This window comes from Syngnathus acus, chromosome 2, assembly GCF_901709675.1.
Source record: "Syngnathus acus chromosome 2, fSynAcu1.2, whole genome shotgun sequence".
NCBI lineage: Eukaryota > Metazoa > Chordata > Actinopteri > Syngnathiformes > Syngnathidae > Syngnathus > Syngnathus acus.
This window is the reverse complement of record NC_051088.1, coordinates 6,362,695-6,387,092: the sequence shown is the minus strand read 5'-3', so window position 1 is coordinate 6,387,092 and position 24,398 is coordinate 6,362,695. Positions and strand designations below refer to the sequence as shown.

Below are 24,398 nucleotides of genomic sequence, written 5' to 3'. Positions count from 1 at the left end.
TGTGTGTGTGTGTGTGTGTGTGTGTGTGTGTGTGTGTGTGTGTGTGTGTGTATGTGTGTGTGTGTGCGTGCGCATGTCTACGTGTTGAGATATTTTGGGTTTTGTGACTCACCCACAGAACTGGATGCTCTGCTGCGGATGTAAATGACAGTCTCTTGTTCAAATCCACCTCAATTTGCTGCATGAAGATGAAAATACACCTGCCATGACCTTAATATTGTTCTTGACGCAGGATTGACTTGGGCTATCAAAAGCAATCCACTACAAAGCGCTAAATTACAAAAAAGTTTGCTTTTAGAAAATAATAATGTTCTGTTTTTACAATGTAGCATTATACATATATTCCTAAAACCAACAATATATTTGTAAGAACCACTGGGGATGTTGTGTTTATTCCTAATGTGATCGAGAGTTGTCAATTTCTTCTATAAATATATATTTTTTTGCCTTTAATGCTTTTACTTATTGACTTCACATATGAAACATTAAAACAATTACAAATTACAATATGAGATAGGCAGATAGAGGAGAGGGACACCATTTAGTAAGACACTCCTTTATATATTTTACTTGGAAATTTCAAATATTTATGAACAAAAAAATTGATATTATTTCTTAACTTCAGTAAGAAATTGTAATTTTCAGCACTTCTTGTGAAATTCATTTCAAAAATCATTTAATTGTGGCTTTTCATTCGTCAATGTGTTTGCTTGTTTTTGTACATTATAGGCTAACAAATGTTAAGCATGCCTTTTACTTCTGTGATTGACCAAAATGCCCAGTAAAAGGGCTGCATCGCAGCCTTACACAAAGGAAGCAGTTGTTTTGAATGTAAAATATTTTTTATTCGACCCTCTCAAAATGTGTTTGAGTAACAGAAATTGTCATAGTGAGTTGTAATACTATTCACATCTAGGAATTAATTAGACAATATAACTTCCAAATCAAAATCAGCATAAACCATGAAAAGCAACAAAACCAATTTCAGACTTTTTTGATGATAAAGTAAATTCTCAAATTGATTTCTTTCTCTCTCTCTCTCTTCCTCTCCCTCTCTGTCTCTCTCTCTTTGTCTGTCTTTCAAAAATTGCATTTTAGGGGTGTTAGAAGTCCATCGAGAACTCAGCGAAATTAATTGAGAAAATGATCTTGTTGTGACACAACGACAACCATCATAGGAAAATACAACAAATGGAAACCTTAACCTAAAGCTAAAGATAGAGCAACACATTAATCAAACAAACTTGCTGACAAATATGCTCATAGAATCATTTTGTAACACAGCATTTTTTTAGAAAAAGCAAAACTAAATATTTTTTTCTTCTCATGTAATACATGATAGTTTGGCAACATTTCAAGAATGAACACAAAAGTCAACAGAAATCAGAACATAAATCACCGGACGTTAGTCATCATTGCCCCGTACCTCACCCACCCCCTCCCAAAAAGATGTCTTTATACATGGTATTGCATGACAAAACAGTTCAATGACATTTACATGGTCAGCAAATATTTGGGGGTATCAGAAAATGCTTTTCCCCCTTTGACGCATCTTTCTGTCTTTGAATTTAAGATGAAGTTATTTAATTCAAAGTAGACAAACCTTTGCCCCCAAATTAAAGTAAATAATCAGGTGGGACATCTTTGCTTGACTCCAAACTGAATGGACCCCAATTTCTGAGTCAGATCCACCTTGCGACAAATGGGCGCTCAGTAGGAGTGTCTTAGTCTTTTAGTAGAAAAAAAAACCTACAGTGTCACTACTTGTTTTGCTGGTTCTGCACCACATCTGGATCAAGAGTTCTTAGAGGCACCTGGAGTAGTAGAAAGATGTGCTCATCAGGGTTAAGATAGCGTCAGTTCCTTGTTAAGGTTTATTTCGGTTTGGCGCCGACTCCTCAGGATTGGAAAAAGTGGAGCCTTGACCGGCCAACGTGCGGCCAACGACGCTTGGAGGTCCGAACATTAGCCTCTTTCGAGTTTTTGTTCACTCCCTTAGAAGATTTTTGTCGTTTGTTTCATGAAAGACATAGTGTATCCATAAAAGTATTCCCAAATGAGAAGAGGGTAAGAAAATCCTGATATATATTACCTATCAAGACACATTATCACCTTTTCTATGCAAAGAATTTGAGATGGAACGTGTCCATGCTTAGGTGTCTGCATTGTGGACGAATTGTCTAAAAAGTCTAAAGAAAGAAAAAATAATGACCCCACATTTCTACGTCAACCTGCCTTTACATATTACAACAATGGTTTGCACACAGTTCATCGGTGGTTTCAAATCAAGGCTTGGCACCGCAATGGTTGATGAGGCGAAAATCGTGAGTGTGACAGCATCATTAGATTCAGCATAAGGGCTATTTTCATATTGCCTGCTTGGCCCAGCTTGTAAACCCAGAGTAGTCACTCCAAACGTGTCAAAAGGAACCGTACCACATCGGTGCGTTTGCAAGACGCACTTATTTGAGCCGTTAATACAGTGCTGTGGACACAGCTTCCTGAGAGTTAGCTAGCAAGCGTCCAAAAATAACCACACGTCTAGCTATCTGCTCATGACTGTACCTGGACTGCATAAAGCAAGGTCAGAGGATGCATACAACGTGTTCCTGCAGAGGAGGCTTGAGTGTGACTCATGTTTGAAATTGGTGTCTTGAGTAAACATGTCCCACTGGTTTTGAAGCCTTGTCAGACAAACCCGCAGGTGTCAGAGGTTAGAAAATACCAACCCACCTAAAGATGTTAGCAATCAGCTGTATGCTACGCAATTAAAATGAAGTCTAAAATCGGTGTGAAAGCAAACATTTGCCCCTTTAAGTACAGTGGACCTTCAGAACTTGAACACAATTGCTTCCGGGAGACTGTTCAACCTTTGTTGTGTTGATTTTAAAATGTTTTGACAAAGGAATTCACAAAAATGGATAGTTTCCAGTAATGTGGTTGATTTATTAATGCCAGCCTCAGCTTAGATGTCGTCACTTTTTATTCGGTTAACTTGTGTTCAAGGAATACCGCTAGCAACGGGTCTCATAATCTATACTGTAGGTAACCTCATTTTTGTATTCAGTTTTAGTTTTTGTTGGTCTTGCTATTGTCCTTTTTGCCGAATGTCAATAATAGCCCGATGCTTTGTTTCCTGTATGTACATTTTTACTTTTAGACTTTTATTTCAGCTCAATTTCCATTTATGTTTTATTCAATCGTGCAAGCCCCAAGGGTCCAGTGTATTTAACAAAGGCCTACTTTCGCCATGGTTCCTACAACTGAGCCATTCTACCCAATATGACCTGACAGTTACATGTTTGAAATGGCATTCACATGTTGCTGGTGCAGCAAAAACAGGAGCTACATGTTTATTGGAGCAGCAATGTAGCAACGTATGTAGTACAAAGCTCATCATTTGTTTGGAATTCTAGGAATACCTTCATCAATGACGTTACGTCTTCTTTCTTTCTACTGTAGATCCTGATAAAGGTGCAAATCCAGTATTCATGCGTAATGCATGAAGCTTAATGACAAAATTCCCAAAAGACACTGAGATGGGATTCTTTCTTAGTCCTGTTCTGGTGTCGTGTGACAGCACTTTTGTGAGTGTTGGACTTGTTTGTTCAAATAAGAACATCTAGTGTAAATAACAGAAAACAACTTGACAAATAGACACAAATTGGTAAGATTGCTCGATAGAAAATATCTGCTCATCGGGAATTAGTGGGAAATTGAACAAAAACGCCTAATTTTATTGTACAGTGAAACGAGTGTCCACCAATTAACATGCACAAATTGCACCAATGATGAAGTAAAATAATTTTAAATAATGTGAATTCAGTTGAAACTAAGAAAATTGTGAATGTCTGGCTGCATTTTGCTAGAAAAATAGCAAAATACTGTCAACATATTTTTAAAGATTTACAATAAATAAGCTATATCTTTTTTTTTTAATTTCAAATAAAATGCATTGTAGTCAATTTTCTTTGCTCTCTTATGAATGACTCATGACCTTCTGAACAATTGGGTGGGGGGGTGACTAAGGAATTTCTGTGTAGGAATTTCAGTAAAATATAAAGAAGTCGTTTTCCAAAATACATTAGGTAAAGCTAATTTTATGAATGCTACCATGTGTAAGGAAGTGTATAGTCAGTACGACCCCCGTGATTCTTGAATCAGAAGCCCTTTACGATAGGGTGGGATTATAAAGGTTAATGAAGAATTCAAACACTTTTACTTTTGGTGGTAATTATTACAATAAATGTGAATTTATAATTGTCAAATGAAGACAGTTTTAATCAAACATCAATTACGGCTTATAAAGTACTTTTTACAATGCGTGTAGGCCTGCTATTTGACAATATTAAAATGCTTGCTATTTTTCATTTGAGTAATGCTTCCTGATCAGGCAAAATTTGAGCCTCGTTGTGATATATTTTATGAAGTCTTGACATTATCTTTACTACTTTCTACAACAAGCAAAGAGGCAAAGGTGTCCTTACCTTTAACTGATCAATGATCAGGCTATAAACCATTTCTTAAAATATTTTTAAAGGATACCTATTCAAGAAGGGTAGTACCCTAAAATCTGTAATTTGTCACTGCCTTTATTAATGATGCAGTACTTTTATGTTGTGCTGACTCTTGCAGCTTTTGGCGTTGATCAATGTTACCTGGGAAAACTGCAGGCACAGTTGTCCAGTGAGCGCTTTTAGCCTCACATTGATTGGAAACGTAAACATAATCAGATGAAAGTATTATGGAATTACAAACTCCAATTGCACCGTGCACTTGATGGCCAAGACTAGTTTAAGAATTGAGATTTTAAAAGAAAGGCTTAAAATCCAACTACTCTACAGGGACTCTCATTTGTCATTCATGAAGATGTGTACAAAAATGCACAGTGAGTTGCAAAATTATGGTAAATAAGTCTACAGACAAGGTGGTTCCTCATATTAAGAGTTTCTCACAAAAAATCAATTCCTCTTAATGTATTTGTTGACAAAGTCAAGTCTTCAATTCACTGTACAGACGTTTAGTTTTTTCTGTTTTTCCAAAATATAGTTTATCCCAATGACTTTGTTGTTGATTTTTGTTTTTTTTTGTATTATCTTACATACTCCTGTACACTTGGTGTCTATTGACATTGGTTAATATCCTGATCACTGGAAAGAAGAAGAAAAAAACAGAGAAGAGGAAGTAAAAGCGAAACAGAGAGGAATAGTAGAAGAAGAGAAGATGTCCAATGTGATCGTTGTCCTCAGTGAAGACGTTGGACCCCGTACCTTGGCTCTCTTCTATCCCGAACCTCAATCTAAAATTAAAACAACAAAAAAACACGCACAACATGAAGTAGTCAACAAATGAATGATTATATTATTCATATAATCTTTGTCATAACACATATTGTAATTAAATTTTAGATGTCAGGCACCCAATTATTTAATTCCCAGCTCTGCCGTTGCCTGTGACGGTTGCCGTGGCCGATGGGACATAGAGCAAATGTAACTTGAGATGGCTCATGTATTGCATGCTTTTCAAAGAACATACCAGATGGTTGATTTGGCGACTCTTGGATATTCTGTTCAACATTCTTTGTGGTGCCTATCCCTGCACTGGCGTCTCTTTGTACCACCAACTGAGCCTTCCCGTGTAAAGCTACCAAAGACAAATTCACAACTTGCTCCAGTCCTTTTATCTGCTTAATTTGCCATGAAATTAAACTCTTTGGCATTCAGGGAATTCATTATTTTGGAGCCAGGGAAATACCTGTATTAAACTCCTTTCAGTAGCCCACCCCCCTACACACGCACGCACTTTTTCACATTATGCACAGAGGGGAAATGACAAATGGCAATATCACAGCAATACCTCTTCTCAAGAGAATTAATTTTTTTAGATTACGTACTATGATAATATTGCACTCTAATTAGGTTGATAATGAGAACAACCTGAATAAGCTTTTTTTGTTTAAACAGAAGAAATTTGTGTTGACATGATTTGTTTGCATCTTGATCTCGATGCGTGGGTTTGACCAATGTGAATTCAAAATAATGTTAAATTTTGGTGATTATAGAACGTAAACTTGTTTAATCACCCTTTTGTATTTTTATGAATTATTCGACATGATCTATTTTTTAAAGGGGTCTGTTCATGTTCAATATCCACATTTACATATTTACACACACTTATATTGCGATACATTGTGTGAGTGGGTGTATATGAGTGAGTGAGTGAGTGAGTGTGCGTGAGTGCGTGTGTGTGTGTGTGTGTGTGTGTTTCATGCAAATGTAACTGACAAAGCAAAATTCCTTACGTACCCTGGACACAGCAAAATCTGAAAAGACACAAACAGGACAACAGTGTTGGCATGAAAGCAATAACAAAAAGTGGAAGAAAGTGCATACTCGTGCAAAACATTATGCTTATGTAAGTCTAAGTTAAGCATCCAAGTCATTGTTTACGGCTGAATGATGACATTTGTTGGCCGCATGTGCCGGCTTATGTTTATTTCTTCTTCGTTTCCTCTTCAAATGCTTCCCTTTCAGTGCTGTTTTTTTTCTATTAACGTGAATGAAGTTACATTTTCCTTATTATTGACTGCTGCTAAGCCAGAGGGCAATTTCACTTTCTATGAATATAAAAGCAGTAGGGGGGGGGGGGGGGGTACACAGCTGATGAAGCAATGGATCCATTCGTTGTGTAAAAAAAACTATGACGACAACTCACAGTCAGTGGGGTTCATCAGATAAAAAGAGAAAGACATGCCCACGCACTGGAATATCTCCAGTTACCATGGAAACCATCAGAGATCCATCGGAGAAGTGAAACATCTTATGTCACAATTCTCCCATTTATATTGCAGTCTCAGCCTCTTCCACCTTTCTGTTTTACTGCATCTTGCTCCCGATCTACTGCTATAGCTTACAACGTCCACTCTATTACAGTCACTATTATGTCCTGGCTATCTCTGTTTGTTTCTTCTATAGCTGATTCACTCTCCTTTTTGGTGTTCTATTCATTTTTGTCTCTCTTCTTCCGTTCCTTTCCTCCAATAGTCCACTTTCACACAGCTTAACAAAAAGGATTCAAATGTCCTGATGCAACTTTGTGTAAACTGTCAGAGTTGCACTGAGGGAGAGCCTTTGAATGGTGCACTGAAACTACAATGAAAAAATGAGTGAATTGTTTCAAATCTGAAAATCAACAGGAAATACTATACTATGCTGTATTTCTTTCATCTGCATCTCATTAAATTAAAATTATGGGTATATGCATTTTCATTCTATATCTGATCATATACAAGTCAACCTAACAACACTTCAAATACTGTGGAGCCTACAATGCGAAACACCCTTGAGGACACACAAATCCCAGGTTCTCCAAATGTTTTCGGTAAAAACACAGGGTGCCCCCCCTTAAATTATTATTTCTATGTAAGTGAGGAAATTCTCACTCAAATGATCTAAAATGTAAACAATGTGGAGAAAAAATATGCCTGCTTAAGACGTCAAAGAATTTTAGAGAAGATACATAGTCATTGCTAATTACAAGGGATCTGACATTCCCAACGGTCCAATGGTCTGGGGCTACCACGTGACAGTGTTGGACCACAAGGGTCACGGTCACCAGTACAAATTTAATAAATAATCATAAAATAAATGTGAGGAAATCAACATAACCTTGCCTTTTTAATGGCTATTATTATTTATGTATTTTGGCTACCGAGTCCACACACTTAACTACTGCAGTTCATGCACCGGTAGGTCTACATATGTAATTATATATTTTGTTATATTATTGTTTTAAATCACACTTCCTATTAACTGAGGAGTGTAGAGTGTGGATTTTTGATGACCCTCTGACGCTACATACAAAAAACGTGTGCCTTTTGGTGATTGAGAATGCACGCTTCTTTGTTTCATCCATGGATCTTACTTGATTGTGATTTTTTTGTTAGGCCTTGATGGCCTTTACTTGAGTACATTTTGGCCCCTGAGACTACACATGTCTCTATTTCAGTCAGTGCTGGTTCTGGCAGAGCCATCACAACTTGGCTGATGGTTGCCCAACAGTATGCTCATTGTCGGACCCTGTTTAGTTGACAGTACAAGATGGTAAGCTGCAGTATTTATTTATTTTTTTTACGGAAGGAAAATGAAAAGTTGGTATTTTACTTAATTGCCTGTGATATTTAAGATTTTTGTGTGAATTCAATACATTCTTCTTCGGGACCTGTGCCACACCTTAACAAAGTTGCACGGAAATGTTATAAGGGGTTATCCTTCCTAAATGCAAATGAGAGCAACTGTCTCAGTCCTTTTGTGAATGGTGGAGGTGGTGAAAAAGACTTCCCTTGATTCCATATTTGGGAATATATTCATATACGTATATACACAGTATGTTATTGCAAGGAACACGTCTTAACCTTTGTTGTCAGTCTGCAGGTCGTCCAGATAGAAATCATTTTGCCGGTTGCCCAGGACGAAGGCCATTAAGGAGAGGACCAGAGCGTTGAGAATGCCCATGATGGCCAACATGTAGGCCCAGCGTACAGAGCAGTCACCCAGGGAGTACTTCCCCGTATGCTCCCCGCACATGTCCCGGATGACCTCGGCATCCCACCCATCAGGAAAGATCATGCAGCCCAGGACCAGGCATACACCTGCATGAGAACAAGGAGAAGGAGGAGACGGAATTAGAGGAGGAAAGATTCAGGTTCATTTATTAATGACCACACAACAAGTTGGTGGAATTAGTTTCCAGTACAACATGGCATGCTCACATCTCTGTGCCAACACACAACAATACAAACAATAAATAGACAGATATGCATAGAAACATCAATTAATGATTTAGTTTAATGTCCGTACAGCTGTTGGAAAAAAAACTGTCTTTCAAGAAACTTATTTAATTGGCAGGGACCTGTAGCGGCTTCAGAAAGGATGTGAGAAGGAGTAACACAGGTGGGAAGCAAAAAGTAACAAAAAAATGGTAATACAGAAATTGAACTGGAAGATAAATGAATTTGGTAAAGAGAGATATTTACTTGATATAGCCATTATTTATAAGAATTCAATTTTGTCAGCTACAATGATGATTCAGGGCAAATGTGTTGTATATTCTGCCAGGCTAAATACACAAGCAGGTAACTGATATATAAAAAAAACAATTTTTTTAATTTTGTCTTGTCAAAGCTATGGAAACATGTTTTGATAAAAAAAAAAAATCAGTCAATGCTTGTCGTGCTTTAACAATAACACAGTACGGAACAATATTTATTTTCTTCTAAGTACAAGCACTAAAGTAATAAAAGATAGGAACTATAACCCTAATTCACAATGCATATATACAATAAAATGTCATTTAATTTTGTACATTCCCGTACCCTACTTTTAGTTGAATCAGTACTTCTACTTATTCCAGTCTTTGTTCAAAAAAACCTTTTTTCTATTTATGTAGGCCATCTTCGGCACAACACTACACCACAATGATTTCAACCACTCAGTTTGTGATTTTTTTTCTAATTATTTTTCAATAATTCAAACAAAATATTATGCCAGGAAAAGGCCAGTGGTTGTGGAGTGGTTCCCATATCTGAAAGGTATGAATTTGGCGTGACTCTGTGCAGGATACACAGTATGGAATATGGATGAGCGGATGTACTCATGGGAAAAACATGAAAACATAACATGACTTATTCAGGTTAACTTGGCCTTGGTGCCCTGATACGTACGTCTTAGGTGCAGTGCTCACTCGCCACTGCTCAATGGGCTGTAAGAACACTCTGCATAAAATGCTCACAACATTTCTGTGTTAGTAGCAGCTGATGTGCAATATCATGCATTAGAATCTGATTATGGAAGGGGAAAGGAATGTAACAATAACCCTGGCAGCTTTCTTTTCGAAGTGCTTGAAGTAGCTTTGGTGATAGTCGACAGTATATGGAACAAAGTAGTCAGACACACCCTTGAATTTATTAATTATTCAATCAGAGGCAGGATGTGAACCCGTAAAATCCTCTCAATCGATATATCCTTAATTTTTAAGAAGCTCTAATGAATGGACAACATTAACCACTGACACATTTGCACGCAAAGTGAAGAGTGAAATCTGCTCTCTTTCTAAATTTCTGAAGGATGGTTGACCCCCTAAATGAAACTTTTCTATGTCAGGGAATTAGCGAGTAGCTTTTGATACAATTTTTGCAATATTTTGCCACTGGTGACAATAATACTACAGTACAGTGATCAGCATCAATCCGTCAATTACATGGAAATCGCCTTCAGTATCATGACATTTACCCTAAAGAAGAACCATCCATTCATTGATTTTCTAATTATCTCCATTAGGGTTGCAGATGATCTTGAGCCTTATCCGATCTGACTTTGGGCGAAACGCGGAGTACACCCTGGACAGGACTTGCTGAACTATTGCAGGGCTCAAGAAAAACAAACATCGACAAAAAAGCTGCTCTCACTCGCATACACAACCACAAACGACGGTGTCCACATGCACACAAATACAAACACACGTAGAGTCCCACACCTAGCAAAATCCATACATGCAATTCAAAGAGCCCAAGTGAAATGGTAATCCATACTTTGCACGTATGCTCATTCATCAAAGTGAGCATCACCCTGGGAGCTGATTGGACCACGTCCCACGCTCACCAGCTCTGTTTAAATAGCATTCAGCCCGCGCCAGCCTGAGGCTTTGTAAGTAAAGCAGTGGGATCCAGTGGGAGATGGTGAACATACATGGCAGCCGTCACACTCAATCTTCATTCAGGCCACAACACGTCTTTTTCACAGCTAACATCACCAGCGCTACTCATAAAAGAGGATCAGATTCGACCGAGCTAGTGATTATTTCATGTCACTCAATGTCCGGTAGATTAAATGTCCGCAGAACTTACTTGGTGAATATTTCAAAAACAGACTAAGACTAAGCGGCAGCAACAACTATTGAAAGAAGTAGAGTAGTGATTGGTAATTGCCTGCTCCACCATACTGGAAATATGGAGGAACATACAGTATTTAAGGGAGCAGACTTGGATTCGAGATGAGAACATAGAAGGCATTATTGCACCATTAACAAACACCTTGAATTGTCATATTGATGCTCTGTTTCTGCTTTTTGCCATAGTAACCCCGAGTCATCATATGAGATACTATCCATCCATCCATCCATCCATCCATCCATCCATCCATCCATCCATCCATTTTCTGTACCGCTATGTCCCCACGGGGGTCGCGGGTGTGCTGGAGCCTATCCCAGCGGTCATCGGGCAGTAGGCGGGGGACACCCTGAACCGGTTGCCAGCCAATCGCAGGGCACACAGAGATGAACAACCATCCACACTCGCACCCACACCTAGGGGCAATTTGGAGTGCCCAATCAAGCATGTTTTTGGGATGTGGGAGGAAACCGGATTGCCCGGAGGAAACCCACGCGGGCTCAGGGAGAACATGCAAACTCCACACAGGGAGGGTCGGAGGTGGAATCAAACCGGCACCCTCCTTACTGTGAGGCGGATGTGCTGACCAGTGCACCACCAAGCCGCCCTGAGGCAGAGATCATTCAGTCAAAATATCCACTAGTCCCCCTCCAGACCTGCAGGAAGCAGAAAAAAACAGCCACGTCACAATTCACCAAACTTCCTGTCAGATGCCAGGGATGGCCATATTGCCTACAGACCACCATGTGAGCTGGGGGCCTATTAGTGAAAGAGAAGAAACTTAAACAGGGAAAGCAAAGAAAGAAAAAAAAAACAAATAGACTCCTCAGTTCTTGGTCTCACGCAACTGGTAAGAAATAGACTTGGATGCTATAGTTCTAAGTTTGGTTAATGCTTAGTTTGTTTGAAATGTTTGGTTTGAGCTACAAGCTGTGTTTATGTGAACTTTGAGTCGCTCAATCAATTTGAAGGATTCACAAAGGCAAAGTGGATGTTTATGTTTGGCATATGCTTATGTTTAAATATTCAATTACGTTGCTTAAAAAATCCAGCAGAGGAAAAATTTGAATTTTATCCAGTAGATTATATCCTCAGCTAGCTGCCTGTTCATGCATATTTGGGAGCATTTGAGGTGATGTACATTAATATTTAAGAATCTTTGTATGCGTGTTTTGCAACTTTTGATGCTTCTTGGTGGTGGAATTTATTTTGCACTGTCCCGTTGATACTTGTGTAGGTCATGCAGTTTGCTCATAAGCGATTCCCTCTGCTGGTGTTTACCTTCTCTCCACTTAATAATGTATTCTGCCTGTCCTATAAGCTTTGCATCAGCACTTGTTGTCACCCAAATTCTGAATAAAATGGGCTGCAGGGCATACAGTTTCTGTATGTTGAAGTAAAATAAAAAAAGTCACGCAACTGACTGAATATTCAAAAGGGATATGCAAAATGTAAGTTAATCTTATGATACTCACTGAAAGTTTTATGTGTACCGTCTATAGGTACTAAGAATTCCCGAGTTGCATTTTTGTTCAAATTTTGTTTCAAATTTTGAACTGTAAGACTTTGGGAGTGTTTAACTTTAGAGGTTCCGCTGTATTTCTGTGGCTTTTATAGGCATCAAAGTTTTGGATGCAAATGTAAAATCCATGAAGTATGTGGTGGAGTGGTGTACCATTACCGATTCCCTGTGAAGGCTTCACCTCCACCATCCATCACAAGTCAATGGTGGGCGGTGCACTCGTGGCAACAGATGAGGGAGAATACGAGATTAGTAAGAGCACATCTCGAGCAAGGATACACTCAAAGTGTGACGGCTCCCCACTCCAAATCATTGCAGGCATAATGAGGGAATGTAATGAGAAGGGATATAATGACGGTATTACAGTAAGTAATGAGAGAAAAGAGGACCAACTCAAGGCATCATCCTGGGAAATCAGAACATTATTAGCTTCTCTTTATGACCGCCGTACAAGATGGAAGCATAGACAGGCAATGAGAAAAATAATTTACTGAGTAATGAGCATCAGGTAACATGTTTTATGGGTTTTTGATGAACGTGCGCTATGTGAAAATGCTCCCGAGTCCCATGGAGGTTTGGGAGAGCGTGAGCATGTAGTTGACGAATCGGAGGGACCAAGTGCATCCACCTCAGGGCAGCTCATTTACTAACCGTTTCTCTTTGTTTGCCTCCAGTCTGTTCCAAAACAACCAGCGTTTTGCATCTGCTGCTAAATACACAAACCTGCTCAACGCTCATACCTTAACACACACAGGTGTGACCATGCAATGCAGGTTTAAATTGTTTAGGACGCTATCAAGTTTTACTTTGTTGCTATTGCACATAAACTACAGTTATAACCATGTAAAACAAATGATTATTCTTTTGTAGCTATAGCCATGTTTTTGGTTTCTTTTCACAAATAAACTATACCACAGGAGCTTATAAAATGTCCGGGCGGCCCCATTAGGACAATCATTGTATCTCAGTGTACTGGATGTCAAGGATGTTAAGTTCCTCCTTCCCTCAATTTTTTTATTTCTTTATTTTGCTATAGCATGAGTGAGCTGGTGCCTGTACTAGCTGACTTGGGGCCAGAGGCGAGGCACACTGGACAGGCTGCCAGTCTAGCTCAGAATTAAAAAAAAAAAGGAGTGCTGCATAATTATTACACACTGGAAACTTCCCTTGCCAGAGCAGCAAAAATATATATACGGTGACACACTGGTTAGCACGTCGCCTCACATTTCGGAGGTCATAGGTCTCCTGTGTGGAGTTTGCATGTTCTCATGTCCCAATAACTCAATAACTAAAATTGCAACACATGGACTAATGCCAGTGCCCTGACAAAGTGCCACCAAGCAAAGCATCAAACCACAGCCGCTTGGTATGATTGCATATATTTTATACTTCCATTTAAACAAAATAGAAGCAAGTATAACATGACATCCTCCATTTCCAACTCCAGTGTTTAAAAGTGGGCACCAGTGAGCTAAAAATAAAATGAGAGAAAAGCCCTTTGAAGCGGGTGGGGGTTTTCCCGCTTCCTCCCCTTCCAATCTCTCAAGACGCTGCCTTCTGAACTCGGAGCCCAGAGACATCAAAGATGCCAAGCGAGGGGATCCAACAGCAAGTGGTAGGAAAAACGGGGCGAGCTGGACGCCCTCTGATGCAATACACTGTCGTGTCTTTATTTTTTTCATCTCACTTCATCGCCTCCAATCGTTTCACAAGCTGTCAGCTGTTTGGAACATGGCTTCAAAGACGAGCCCAACTAATGAGAGCATTCGAAAAAAAAAAAAAAAAAACTAAGGCAGAGTTGTGATCCAACTAGTTAAATATGCTGCACCCAATCTATTTATAGCACAAAGGAGATATTTCTCGGGCTATTATGTAACCATTTTGACAGACTTTCTTTTCCACATGGCATTCTAATTCTAGTTAAACAACCCAAAGTGATTATATAAGAGATCTAAAAATATTTTCAGCATACTAAATTTAAATGTGTGCGCTCAATATTTTTAAGGGGAGCATCCAAAGCTGCCATGTTTCTCCTGAGCATTTTCACTTGATCTGCTGATATATGGATGTAATGCAAAATAGTCATCAATCACAGAATCACTAATGTTAGAACAGCACTTCATTGGTGCATCAGAGTGTAAAGCTGTAAATATGTGAACAGAAAGACTTCCCCATGTCCAGGCAGTAATATAATAAAGCTGTCGAGGACTTTGCCCTCTCTTTGCTACGGTGTCTAGACCTTGGCCTGCTGTCCTCCATCTATCTAATGGATGGCCTCGTCACTGATACACACAGCTTTTATAGGAGTTGAGATCAAGCCCATGTGTACATGCATGTATGTGTGCCTGTGGAATGTGCATCCATGTGTGTGTATGTGTGCGTTATGCTGATGGTGGCACTTTACACAATCATACCGCCTCTAGGGTTCACTGACCGTTTCGCCGCATGAAGGACCTGCTTCTACATTATTATATAGCCTGGTTCCCACCGACTGGTGAGGTTCAGTTCAGCTTACTTTGGTGCAGTTTGGAAAGATTTCCAGAGCAGATGGTTGCTTTAGCTGCGGTATGCAAATATTCTGATATTATAGCACTTGACCGCCAATGATTTAACAAGGAAGAACTGCATGGCACAGAGAGCGAAGGAAAACAAGAGCTCCCCAAGCACTGTGTGCATTTGTTTTGTGTGTTGCATTATTCCCAGTGTTCCACAGAAGCAACGATCCTCACTGAAAGCAATTACATCTACCGCCAAAGAAAGATGTGTTCATCCCTTCAGATCCAGACTGCAAATGCACAAAGCAACTGCCGGCTATTTGTTAATGTATTTATCTATGTACATTATGTGTAATGTAATCATTTGTTTAAATCAAGTGTATGTAGTATTGACAGTTTATCTTTTGTGTTGAATGGTATAGCTACAGTATTGGAGCCCTGTTTCTCCAAGGCTCGCCTTACAAATGGACAGTTGTAATCATGCATCTTTTAAGAGTGAAAAGCCAACAAAGCCAACAATGGCTACTTTGGTGCTTTTGTTTTTTTAGAAGTGGATGTCGTGGTGACATTTTATAGTTCCATACTTTAAAGGTAGCTACAGTGTAAGGGCATGTAGCCTAAGGGCTTCCCTTCAGATGGTACAAATGAATTTTTAAGGGTAAAAAAAAAGACATGGCCATTCGTTATAGGAGCAAGTACATGCTAACACACACACACACACACACACACACACGCACACACACACACACTGACAGACAATGCAGAGAAGGGTCAAAGAAATTCATTATTCATTTGTAAGGCTATTTTTAGAACCACCCTGGTGACTTTAGAATTATTTATTAACCGCCTGATTATTAAAACATGTATGTTTGGTTGGGAAAAGACATCCAGAAATCTCAGATAGAGAGGAAAGGAAGAAATGGGGGGCAGGGGTATCCCCTCGGGAATCGCTCGCTCACTCACTTCCTATTTCTCTCTCTCTCTCTCTCTCTCTCTCTCTCTCTTGCTGTCTCTCTCTTATTGTAGGTGTGCATCTCTGTCTATGAGGACAATGAACTATTATGTGGCACCGTACTATGCAGAAGATAGCGATTAAAAACATACGAAAGTTCATAATCATTCAAAAGTGTATGAAATTGACATTTCCACCGTGAGTGGTCCTTGCATTGTGGCTGTCAATTATTTGCAAATATTTACTGTTTAACCATACCCCCGCGACCAGTGAGTGCATTATAATGCATTACCTTTAAAGCAGTTACACATGGCCTTAAAACAAATGTGGTCAACTTTGTTCCATAGTTATTGGAAATATTTTAGGTAGAAACCGCACATATTTGCATATGCCGTTGTACAGTAGTTTGGAAGTAACTGTAGTTCGAATGCCTTTCAGACTGGATTGCCTGGCCATTGAGTGATCCTGAAAATCTTGAATGAATAAAGTATTTATGAATGGCACAACATTCATTTCAATTTGTATATCATAACTTGTCACAGATTTTGTAGGAAATTGAAACACTAAAATCCCCAAATGTAAATTATAAAAAAGGATTAGGCAGAATTTAATATTTCTGGCTTGGGATCAAATGAGACACAAAACTGAATAACTGCCAGTGTTGTATAAAAGTGTAATCATGTAAATGTAATGTATGTCTTTGCGCATTTCATTTACTTGGGTTTACTTCTAATTAAAATGGCAACCATGTAAGTTTAATTCCGTCGAAAGAAATTGGAGCAGCACGCAAGCTACAGGGGACTGAGCTACTCGAGAGGAGCTGGAGACGTTGTGTGTTGGTTAATAATGGGACATATTGACATTAATATTAATGCAAACATGCTCCAAATTAAATGTTTTTTTTCTTCCTCGCAGAAGTCTACCATTATTACTTTGCCCAAAGGTTAACGTTCTAATACGGTACTATACGATATATATTAGTATATAATACTGTCAAAACAATTGGAGAGTAATAGATGTCACAGAAGGGTGGATTGGCTGACGACCAATTCAGGGTGTACCCGCCTATCGCTCCAGCACACCTGCGACCCTCGTAAGGATAAGCGGTTCAGATAATACATGGATGGATGAAGCTCACAGTTTTTGTGCACATGTACTATATGTGAAGTAAACATGAAATTAAACGTAAAATCGTAGGATTTACTCGAATAAAATTTATGCTGTAGGCAGTGATTCAGAGAGCACTTAAGTCTCATGGAAATCTTTGACAGACCACAGAGGACATACAAGTTATACGGGCGACGTAAAAACAGAGGCTACCCTAAAGTTATATGGGCTACCATCGTACGTATATCCATCACAAATTTCACTGGGCTCTTCCCAGATGCATTTAAGTTTGTTTTATTTTCAAACATACTATCAGTTTAGTGAATGCCACAGTGACATTAAATAGGGAAAATAAATTCCTGCATCAACATGCTGATCTTCAAGTTCCACCCGCCTCTAAAGTTTTGTGGACAACTTTTGCATCTTTCATAGCATAATTCTCCTTTTTGTGTTTATTTCTTTGTGAAATTGCTGTGAAAAAAGTCATTAAAAAATGGTGACAGCCCAAACTGTTGCTCAGCACTGCAATGTCATGCCCATTGACCTGTTGAAGGCATGGCTATACAGATTTGTCCTTTCTTGGCATAAATCAAGTGGCAATACATTGGCTTAAAAAGCTAATAATTTATTTACTTGTTGGAGTTAGGAATTCTATCATCCACCATCAATTACACACACGCACACGCACAAAAACACTTTGACCGAGCAGGAGCTGACACTTAATTTCTACCGGAACAGCTTATCCCCTGTGCCACGGCCGGCGTCCTGCTTAGATCTGTTTAATATTGCAACAGCCGAGGTCAGATGCAAAAAGGAGATGGATGGATGAGCTGATGCATGTGGGGAGGAGTTGCAATGACTCATAGGCTTCCAGCCTTCCTATAGTAACTAATTTCTTCTGGAAGGTGCAAGAAAGAGAGTAGAAAATGAAGAAAGGCAACGGGAGCGATAAGGGTGGAAAGGGTAACAGATGGAATAAAAAAGTGTATAGGAATTGCTGAAGACATTCTCCAAATAAACCAATCAATCTGACTGAGATCTTACTTGTCCCATAAAAGTGATTTTTTTGCCAACCAAAAAGAAAACATGAACTCAAACTGACTTCACTCGAGAGTATTTTGCCTGAATGGATGAAAATTCATGTCAAGGAACAAGCGGCAAAGCTCTTTACAGAGCTCAAGGTCTTTGGGGAACTCTTGCCCAGGCACTTGTTCTTTTCATTTGCGGAAGCATGCAGCTTAGTCTAGGCTTTTAAATTTAACATGCGCCCATCATTCATGTTCCTGTGAAAGTACAGCATAATTTGGAGAAATTAGTAATTTCTGATCCCAATCTAACCTAATCTGTACTGTACGTATCCCTATTTTGTTTCTTTAAATGAATAATTAGGAATGGGAAGGTTAATATAACGGCAGCAAGTATTAGTTTGTGACACTGCTAGAGAAGCATAGATGTAAACATTATTGAATATCTCACCCCATTACAAAGTACGCAACGGTGTATATTGCTTAAAAAATGGCTGTACCCCCCAATATTTTGGGAGGTATTTTTCCCACTAGGTTTTTGTGTTTTGTTGTATTTTTTGGATATATATATTTTCTTAATTTAATTGTATTAAAAACTTGTTTAGGCATATAAAAATACCAATATTGAGATATAAAATGTTGTCTGGATATTCACCCATACCACTATGTCATATATGACATCATGTCATATCATTTTTATTACTTCATTCCCTCAGCCAGTCAATAAAACCATAATGAGTCGGATCGAAAGCCATCCCTAATTTTGATTTTGTCTTTATGAATTCTTTGCTTGTCTATATTCCCTATGGCCCAAAATCGAAGCAAATCAATAGAATATGGTTCAGCTTCTCCAGTTTGTTCAAAGTTGTGCAAGACACTTTATCTTTGAGTGTATTAACCTTGTTTGATTTTGGTCAATTCAGCATAGCACTGTTGGCCCACTTTCAGATTCGAGATGCCAAGACATTTTGCTCGGCCAAGAAACCTGGGACCCAGTGATTTGGCCTGGCTTCTATTTATCATCATCATTTTCACTTTAACCTTAACTTGAACCCCCCTAAATTCACTGCAGTAATTATTCAATTTTAAAGAATTACACACCCTCAAACCTGACATAACATGGGAAACGTGTGGGCGTTCAGAGCTATACTGTCATTTGAGCTGCCATAAAGCTAAATTGCTAATGGCATTGTCATTGGATGAATGGTTGTCTTTTGCTCTCCGTGTTGGAGTTGCATGCACAACGCCATCATGATCTGCACCCTAACTGCGCATTTGGTCTAGTTGGCCTAAATTGAGGTCACTGTCAGTTCAAATTGGCCATCAATGTACTCACAGTGGCATAGTTGGTCACTGGGCTGTGCCAGGGGACAAGCTGCGACAGCCAGCAGGCCAGAGTGGAGGATTAAATGGACATCTTCAAGGTGGTGAACAGCATTAGGCCAAAAGCCAAGCCTATTAGACAACTTACCTCTGCCACAGATCATACGTGTCCACTGGAAGGACAACAAAATGTTTGCAACTTTTATGAACATGAACTGATCATTTAAATATGTAATCTCTCATTTCATTAATCCATTTGATTTTGTCTAGGACTGTGTCAGGAACATAGGAAGAGAACTGTATGTTGGGCAACATTGTTGCTTTAACTAAAATTAATATAATCAATGCATCTTAATTTCGTTAACAGTGTGTTTAATTTCCATTACATTTTTATTTATTTGTTACTTGTGGTTATACAAAATAGAAAAGATGGAAATTGCAATTCTTTTTGGATTGCGCACATGCAATACAGTGGACTCGCTGTTCGCAGAATAAGAGAGAGAGCGATAAAAAGAAAACCGATTTGCAAAGTAGTGTCTGTGCACATCTTGAGTTCCTGCAATGCAGAGATGGACATTGGCACATTTCGCCGGGGTTGAGATTACTTTTTAGAAATATGACAGGATTGATGTGCACCGGCAGAGTCATGATATTTTCACAGATTTTATGGAGCTAAGCAATACTGCCGATAATGGCTGCATCATCATCAGATTCCTCAGCACAATCAATGCTGCAGGTTTAAGTTCATGCAATTTTACTAATGTTTTACCGAACTGATATTGCCACAAAGAGCACCAATCTGGTCCAGTAATTGAAGGCCTTATAAGAGAAAACCAATGCTGTTTGATTCATGCCAACATGAGAGCACCAAACATTTCAACATGCAATCAGAGGACAGACTGCAACAGGACAATTCTTGAAATGATTAATTATGGTCTTGGTTCCTTTTATATAAGTAATGTATTTGATGCCAAAAGAGCCACTCTTTGAGTGCTTTTTTTAAATAGTTATTGATGATTTAAAATGTTCGACCATAATAGTAAAGACAATCAATCTTAATTAAACAATGTCCAAGAGCCGCCTTCATAAATCTCAAAGGCATCTCACATTAGGATAATACATTTCCATTCAGCCATTTGTAAATGTCATGCATTGCCTTCTCTCCTGGTCCATGGATATTCCTGTGTCCACTGTCCATTGAGGCATTTACACATTATGCTCACCCAGCTCTCCAAATTGTAATCCGAACACGCAAACAAGGGGAGAAAATGTAACCTGCCCTCAGAAGAATAATCCCATCGACCTGGAATCATCCCTCAAAATAGCAGTACGGATCATAAAAAATAAATAAAACCTCAGTTATGGGATGATGAATCCAAAACTTTGTTTTAAGACATAGTGCATCATGAGCAAGCTGAGATGGATGGATGGTGGTAATTCGCATTTCAACAATATCATTGTAATGGTGCAGGATTCCTTACACACTATCATGGTTAGTACATTGAAGCTTCGTGTCTGCTTTATTTGGTGCTGTGAACAATCCCACCAATGCATTCCCACATTGTCTCAATTCTGTGGAATCAGAGCTGAGAAATTAAAACAACAGCCCTAATTACCAACTACAAGAAGCCTGCAGAATTGTATCTTGGCAGACAGGCGCTTGTACCATAAAAACGGGCGTAATTTCATTTTGGGGGGGAGGCTAGTGTAGTCTACGTTCTTTGGGACCGTGATGCGCCTCACTGGACGTTCTGGTGCATGGAGCTGCCGCAGCCCAGATACACCTGACAATTTGGACACGGAAATTGGAACACGTACATCCTCATTTTCATGCCAGGGTAAGTCTAGTTTTGCGTGTTTTTGAATTTGGTAAACACGTTATGCCTCACTTGGTGCCCGGGCTGCAATGCCCCCCGGCACATCTTGTAAATTGGTGACACAAAGTAGTAAATTATACATGACCTAAACGCGCTCTGAATGGTAGTGTACTTGGTGTAAGGCAGATGCGGATTCGGCGTAACGTTCATGTGCATGGTGGATGTCATCATTTCGTTCATGAATATGACAAGAGTGTGGGTCAATCCCTTTGAATTATTGTAGAAATCAATTCATTGATGAAATTATAATCGTTATCCTCCACAAACATGTAAAGAGGACCTCCACAAGATGGGAGAATACAGAGAAAGGGATCTCCGACCTTTCCTTTTTGCACAACCTCTCTAAATCATCCAACAACCTGGGTTCTCTCCTCTGCACTCCCCACTTAAGCTCTCTCCACATGTTTTCAATGGCATTGAGTTCCGTGGACTGAGATGGCCATCGGAGGAGCTTGATTCTATGTCTAGTGTAACATTTCTACAATTCTCAGTCGGAGAGTACTATGCTTCCGGAATCAAAATTGAAATTGTTTTCGGGCTTTAAACACATCTTAACCAGGAGTATGAATAATTATAGAGGGCATTGTATATTCAACTGGAAAATGTAATTTTTTTTTCTAAACCGTGCACTGTAATTAATGGAACTCACTTGAAAAATTTCGGGGAGGTTTCTTTTCAAATATTTGTAAAGAGAAGCAGCCCCAATCTTAAAACTAAGAATAGACTTTGGTGTCCCAAACACAAGAATGCTATCCAAACATTTGTAAGATTTTTGACTAAATATATGCACAATAATTGGTCAGAAGTAACATGTTTGGATTTTTATGAAAATATGTTATGATTAATGGGTTGGTAGTGTATGTACCTTTGTCTGAAAGATGGTAAAACAGTGTCGGTGTGTTTGCCATGTATGATGGTTGAGCTGCAAAAAGACTTGCCAATTACCCTACTTTTGAGGGATCAGTATTGTGATACTGCTTCAACCTTGTTGAGGCCGGGATTAAAATATTTTTAAGAAGCAAGCAAATACTTAAATGTGTCTTATGCCCTTTGGAACATAGTGTAGAGTTCGGTTTCACCACTAAAGAATTACAGACTTACCCACTCCCACACTAAACTCCCTTTCAGAATCCTAAAAAGGATGCTTTATCTGAAAATTCCCGCTTGCAGTACAGTAGGATTTTGTTCAATAAGACACTTGAAATGGCTTTGAAATGAATAGCCACAATTACCTGCTTTAAGACTATGGCAAAGTAGTTTTAATTGCCTTGAGAATTTAGTCAGATTTTTTATACAATAAAATAAGATGCAACTGAACTGCAATAGATGGAAATAGATATAAATCAATGTTCCTTTAAGAAATCAAAACAAAAACTGTGCCATCTTTGACATTATGACAAATTATGCTCTGGGAAGTGGAGTGCGTAGGAATCCCTAATCCTGCACTTCTTTTATGGGTGGGGGAATTCCTAAACACAATACACTGTATTATAGAGCTGAGGAAATTTAGCAATGAAGCCCCACACTTTGCCCCCCTCTAGGCTACCATCACTTGTAATGTGAAAACTCAACCCACAAAAACGAGGCTCATTTCATCATTAAATTTAAACGTGACCAAAGCGAAGCAGACAGCTGCACAGATTCCATGCCTATGCCCTCCCCCACAGGCACACAAGTACACAAAACGAATAGATGCAACAAATAAAAGACGGTGTCCCCCTTGCGCGTATGCGCGTACGTCTGTGCGCGCGCTTACCGCACAGCAGCTGCATCCAGGCGCAGGTCTTGTAAACGGTGGAGGTGTTGCAGAAGAAGAACAGTGCCATGCAGGCGATGCAGCCGATGATGAGTACCATGGAGAGCAGCACAAACACCGAGGCCGCCTTGAAGGCTCCTGACGGGATGGAACTGAAGTCGGAGAAGCTGCCCACGCAGGTGAGCTCCCGGCTGGACGACGGCCCGGTGCCCACGCAGTAGTGGAAGAGGCCAAAGTAGCCGGCTTGCTGCGTGTTGACGCTGTCGCCGATCCAGTACGGCTGGATGAAGACCACCACGTTGACGATGGCGAAGCAGATGGTGAAGATGGCCCACAGCACCCCGACGGCCCGCGGGTTGTAGTTGTAGTTGTAATTGCCGTGATAGATCTTGGAGGCTTCTTGGGAAGGCAACATGTTTATTCCTCTTCTTGATAAAAAAAAATCTCCCTCTTTCTCTTCACCCCCGTCGTCTGCCCCTGCACACCTTCCCAAAAAGGCAATCAAATCCACACAGACACTTTTTACCATCCACTTAAATGCAAAGCTGGATTGGCCTTGCATGAAAGGAAAAAATGCTACGTGGAAAAACCACAAAAAATCATAGCCTACCTATAGTTACTAATGAATAATTCACCACGACAAGTGATTCAACATTACTCGTTTTCCTTGGGGCAACACCATGAATGATCCATCAAATAGGGGGATGTCTTTATTTCACATGCAGACGCGATGTTTTAATTTAAAGCGGCTTTCCGTGCTTCATCAGCCAATATGTTTTCATGGTGTCTATCACGAGCGTCCAAGAAAGGGTGGAAGGAAGGATGGATGGATGTATGGATGGATAAGCGGTCTTATTTCGTCCGGTTTTTTTTACCTTCCCATGCATCCGTGGGATAACCCCCTTACTGTCTCGCCTATATGACCAAGGATGTGCACATGAAATCGAAGGAGGGAAAATAAAAAGAGGAGGAGAAAGGGGATGGGATGCAGGAGACCGAGAAGAGGCGTAATTTCGAAAAAGCCCCCTCTGTCAAATTTGAGCAGTCCTTTCTTGTAAATCCAAAATTCTCCACCGCCACGACTCCATCATCATCATTTTTCTCGTCGGACAGCCTTTATCCACAACGTGTAGCCCCTCTCTCTTTCTCCCCCTATATATTTCTCTCTCCCGCTCTCCTCTGTCCTCCTCCTGCTCTCGCTCCTCTGCGCGCACCCCGGGAAGACGCTGATGTTTGTACTGATGACAGCAAGGGGGCGCGTTCACGTGCGCGGCCACGGTGGGTGGGGGTGCTGGAGGGTGGACGTTTGCGTCAAAGCACGCCACCGCTGGTTTCATTTTGAATTAAACTTGCAGGTAGTCACCCCCACCACCATGATTGGAAGAAATCGGCCTTG

At 39.7% G+C, this 24,398-nt stretch overlaps 1 protein-coding gene across 1 annotated transcript; it reads right to left on the bottom strand.

Annotated features, from left to right (window-relative positions):
• Window positions 1-1,051: 1,051 nt before the first annotated feature.
• Window positions 1,052-24,248, bottom strand: LOC119115488 (LHFPL tetraspan subfamily member 4 protein-like). The gene is made up of 4 exons (XM_037240011.1): window positions 23,003-24,248; window positions 8,414-8,650; window positions 6,306-6,322; window positions 1,052-5,299 (listed from the first exon to the last, which is right to left on the bottom strand). Exons 1-4 carry the CDS (start codon window positions 23,562-23,564, stop codon window positions 5,246-5,248), a joined length of 870 nt encoding a protein of 289 aa, XP_037095906.1. The 5' UTR covers window positions 23,565-24,248; the 3' UTR covers window positions 1,052-5,245.
• Between the last annotated feature and the right edge of the window lie 150 nt (window positions 24,249-24,398).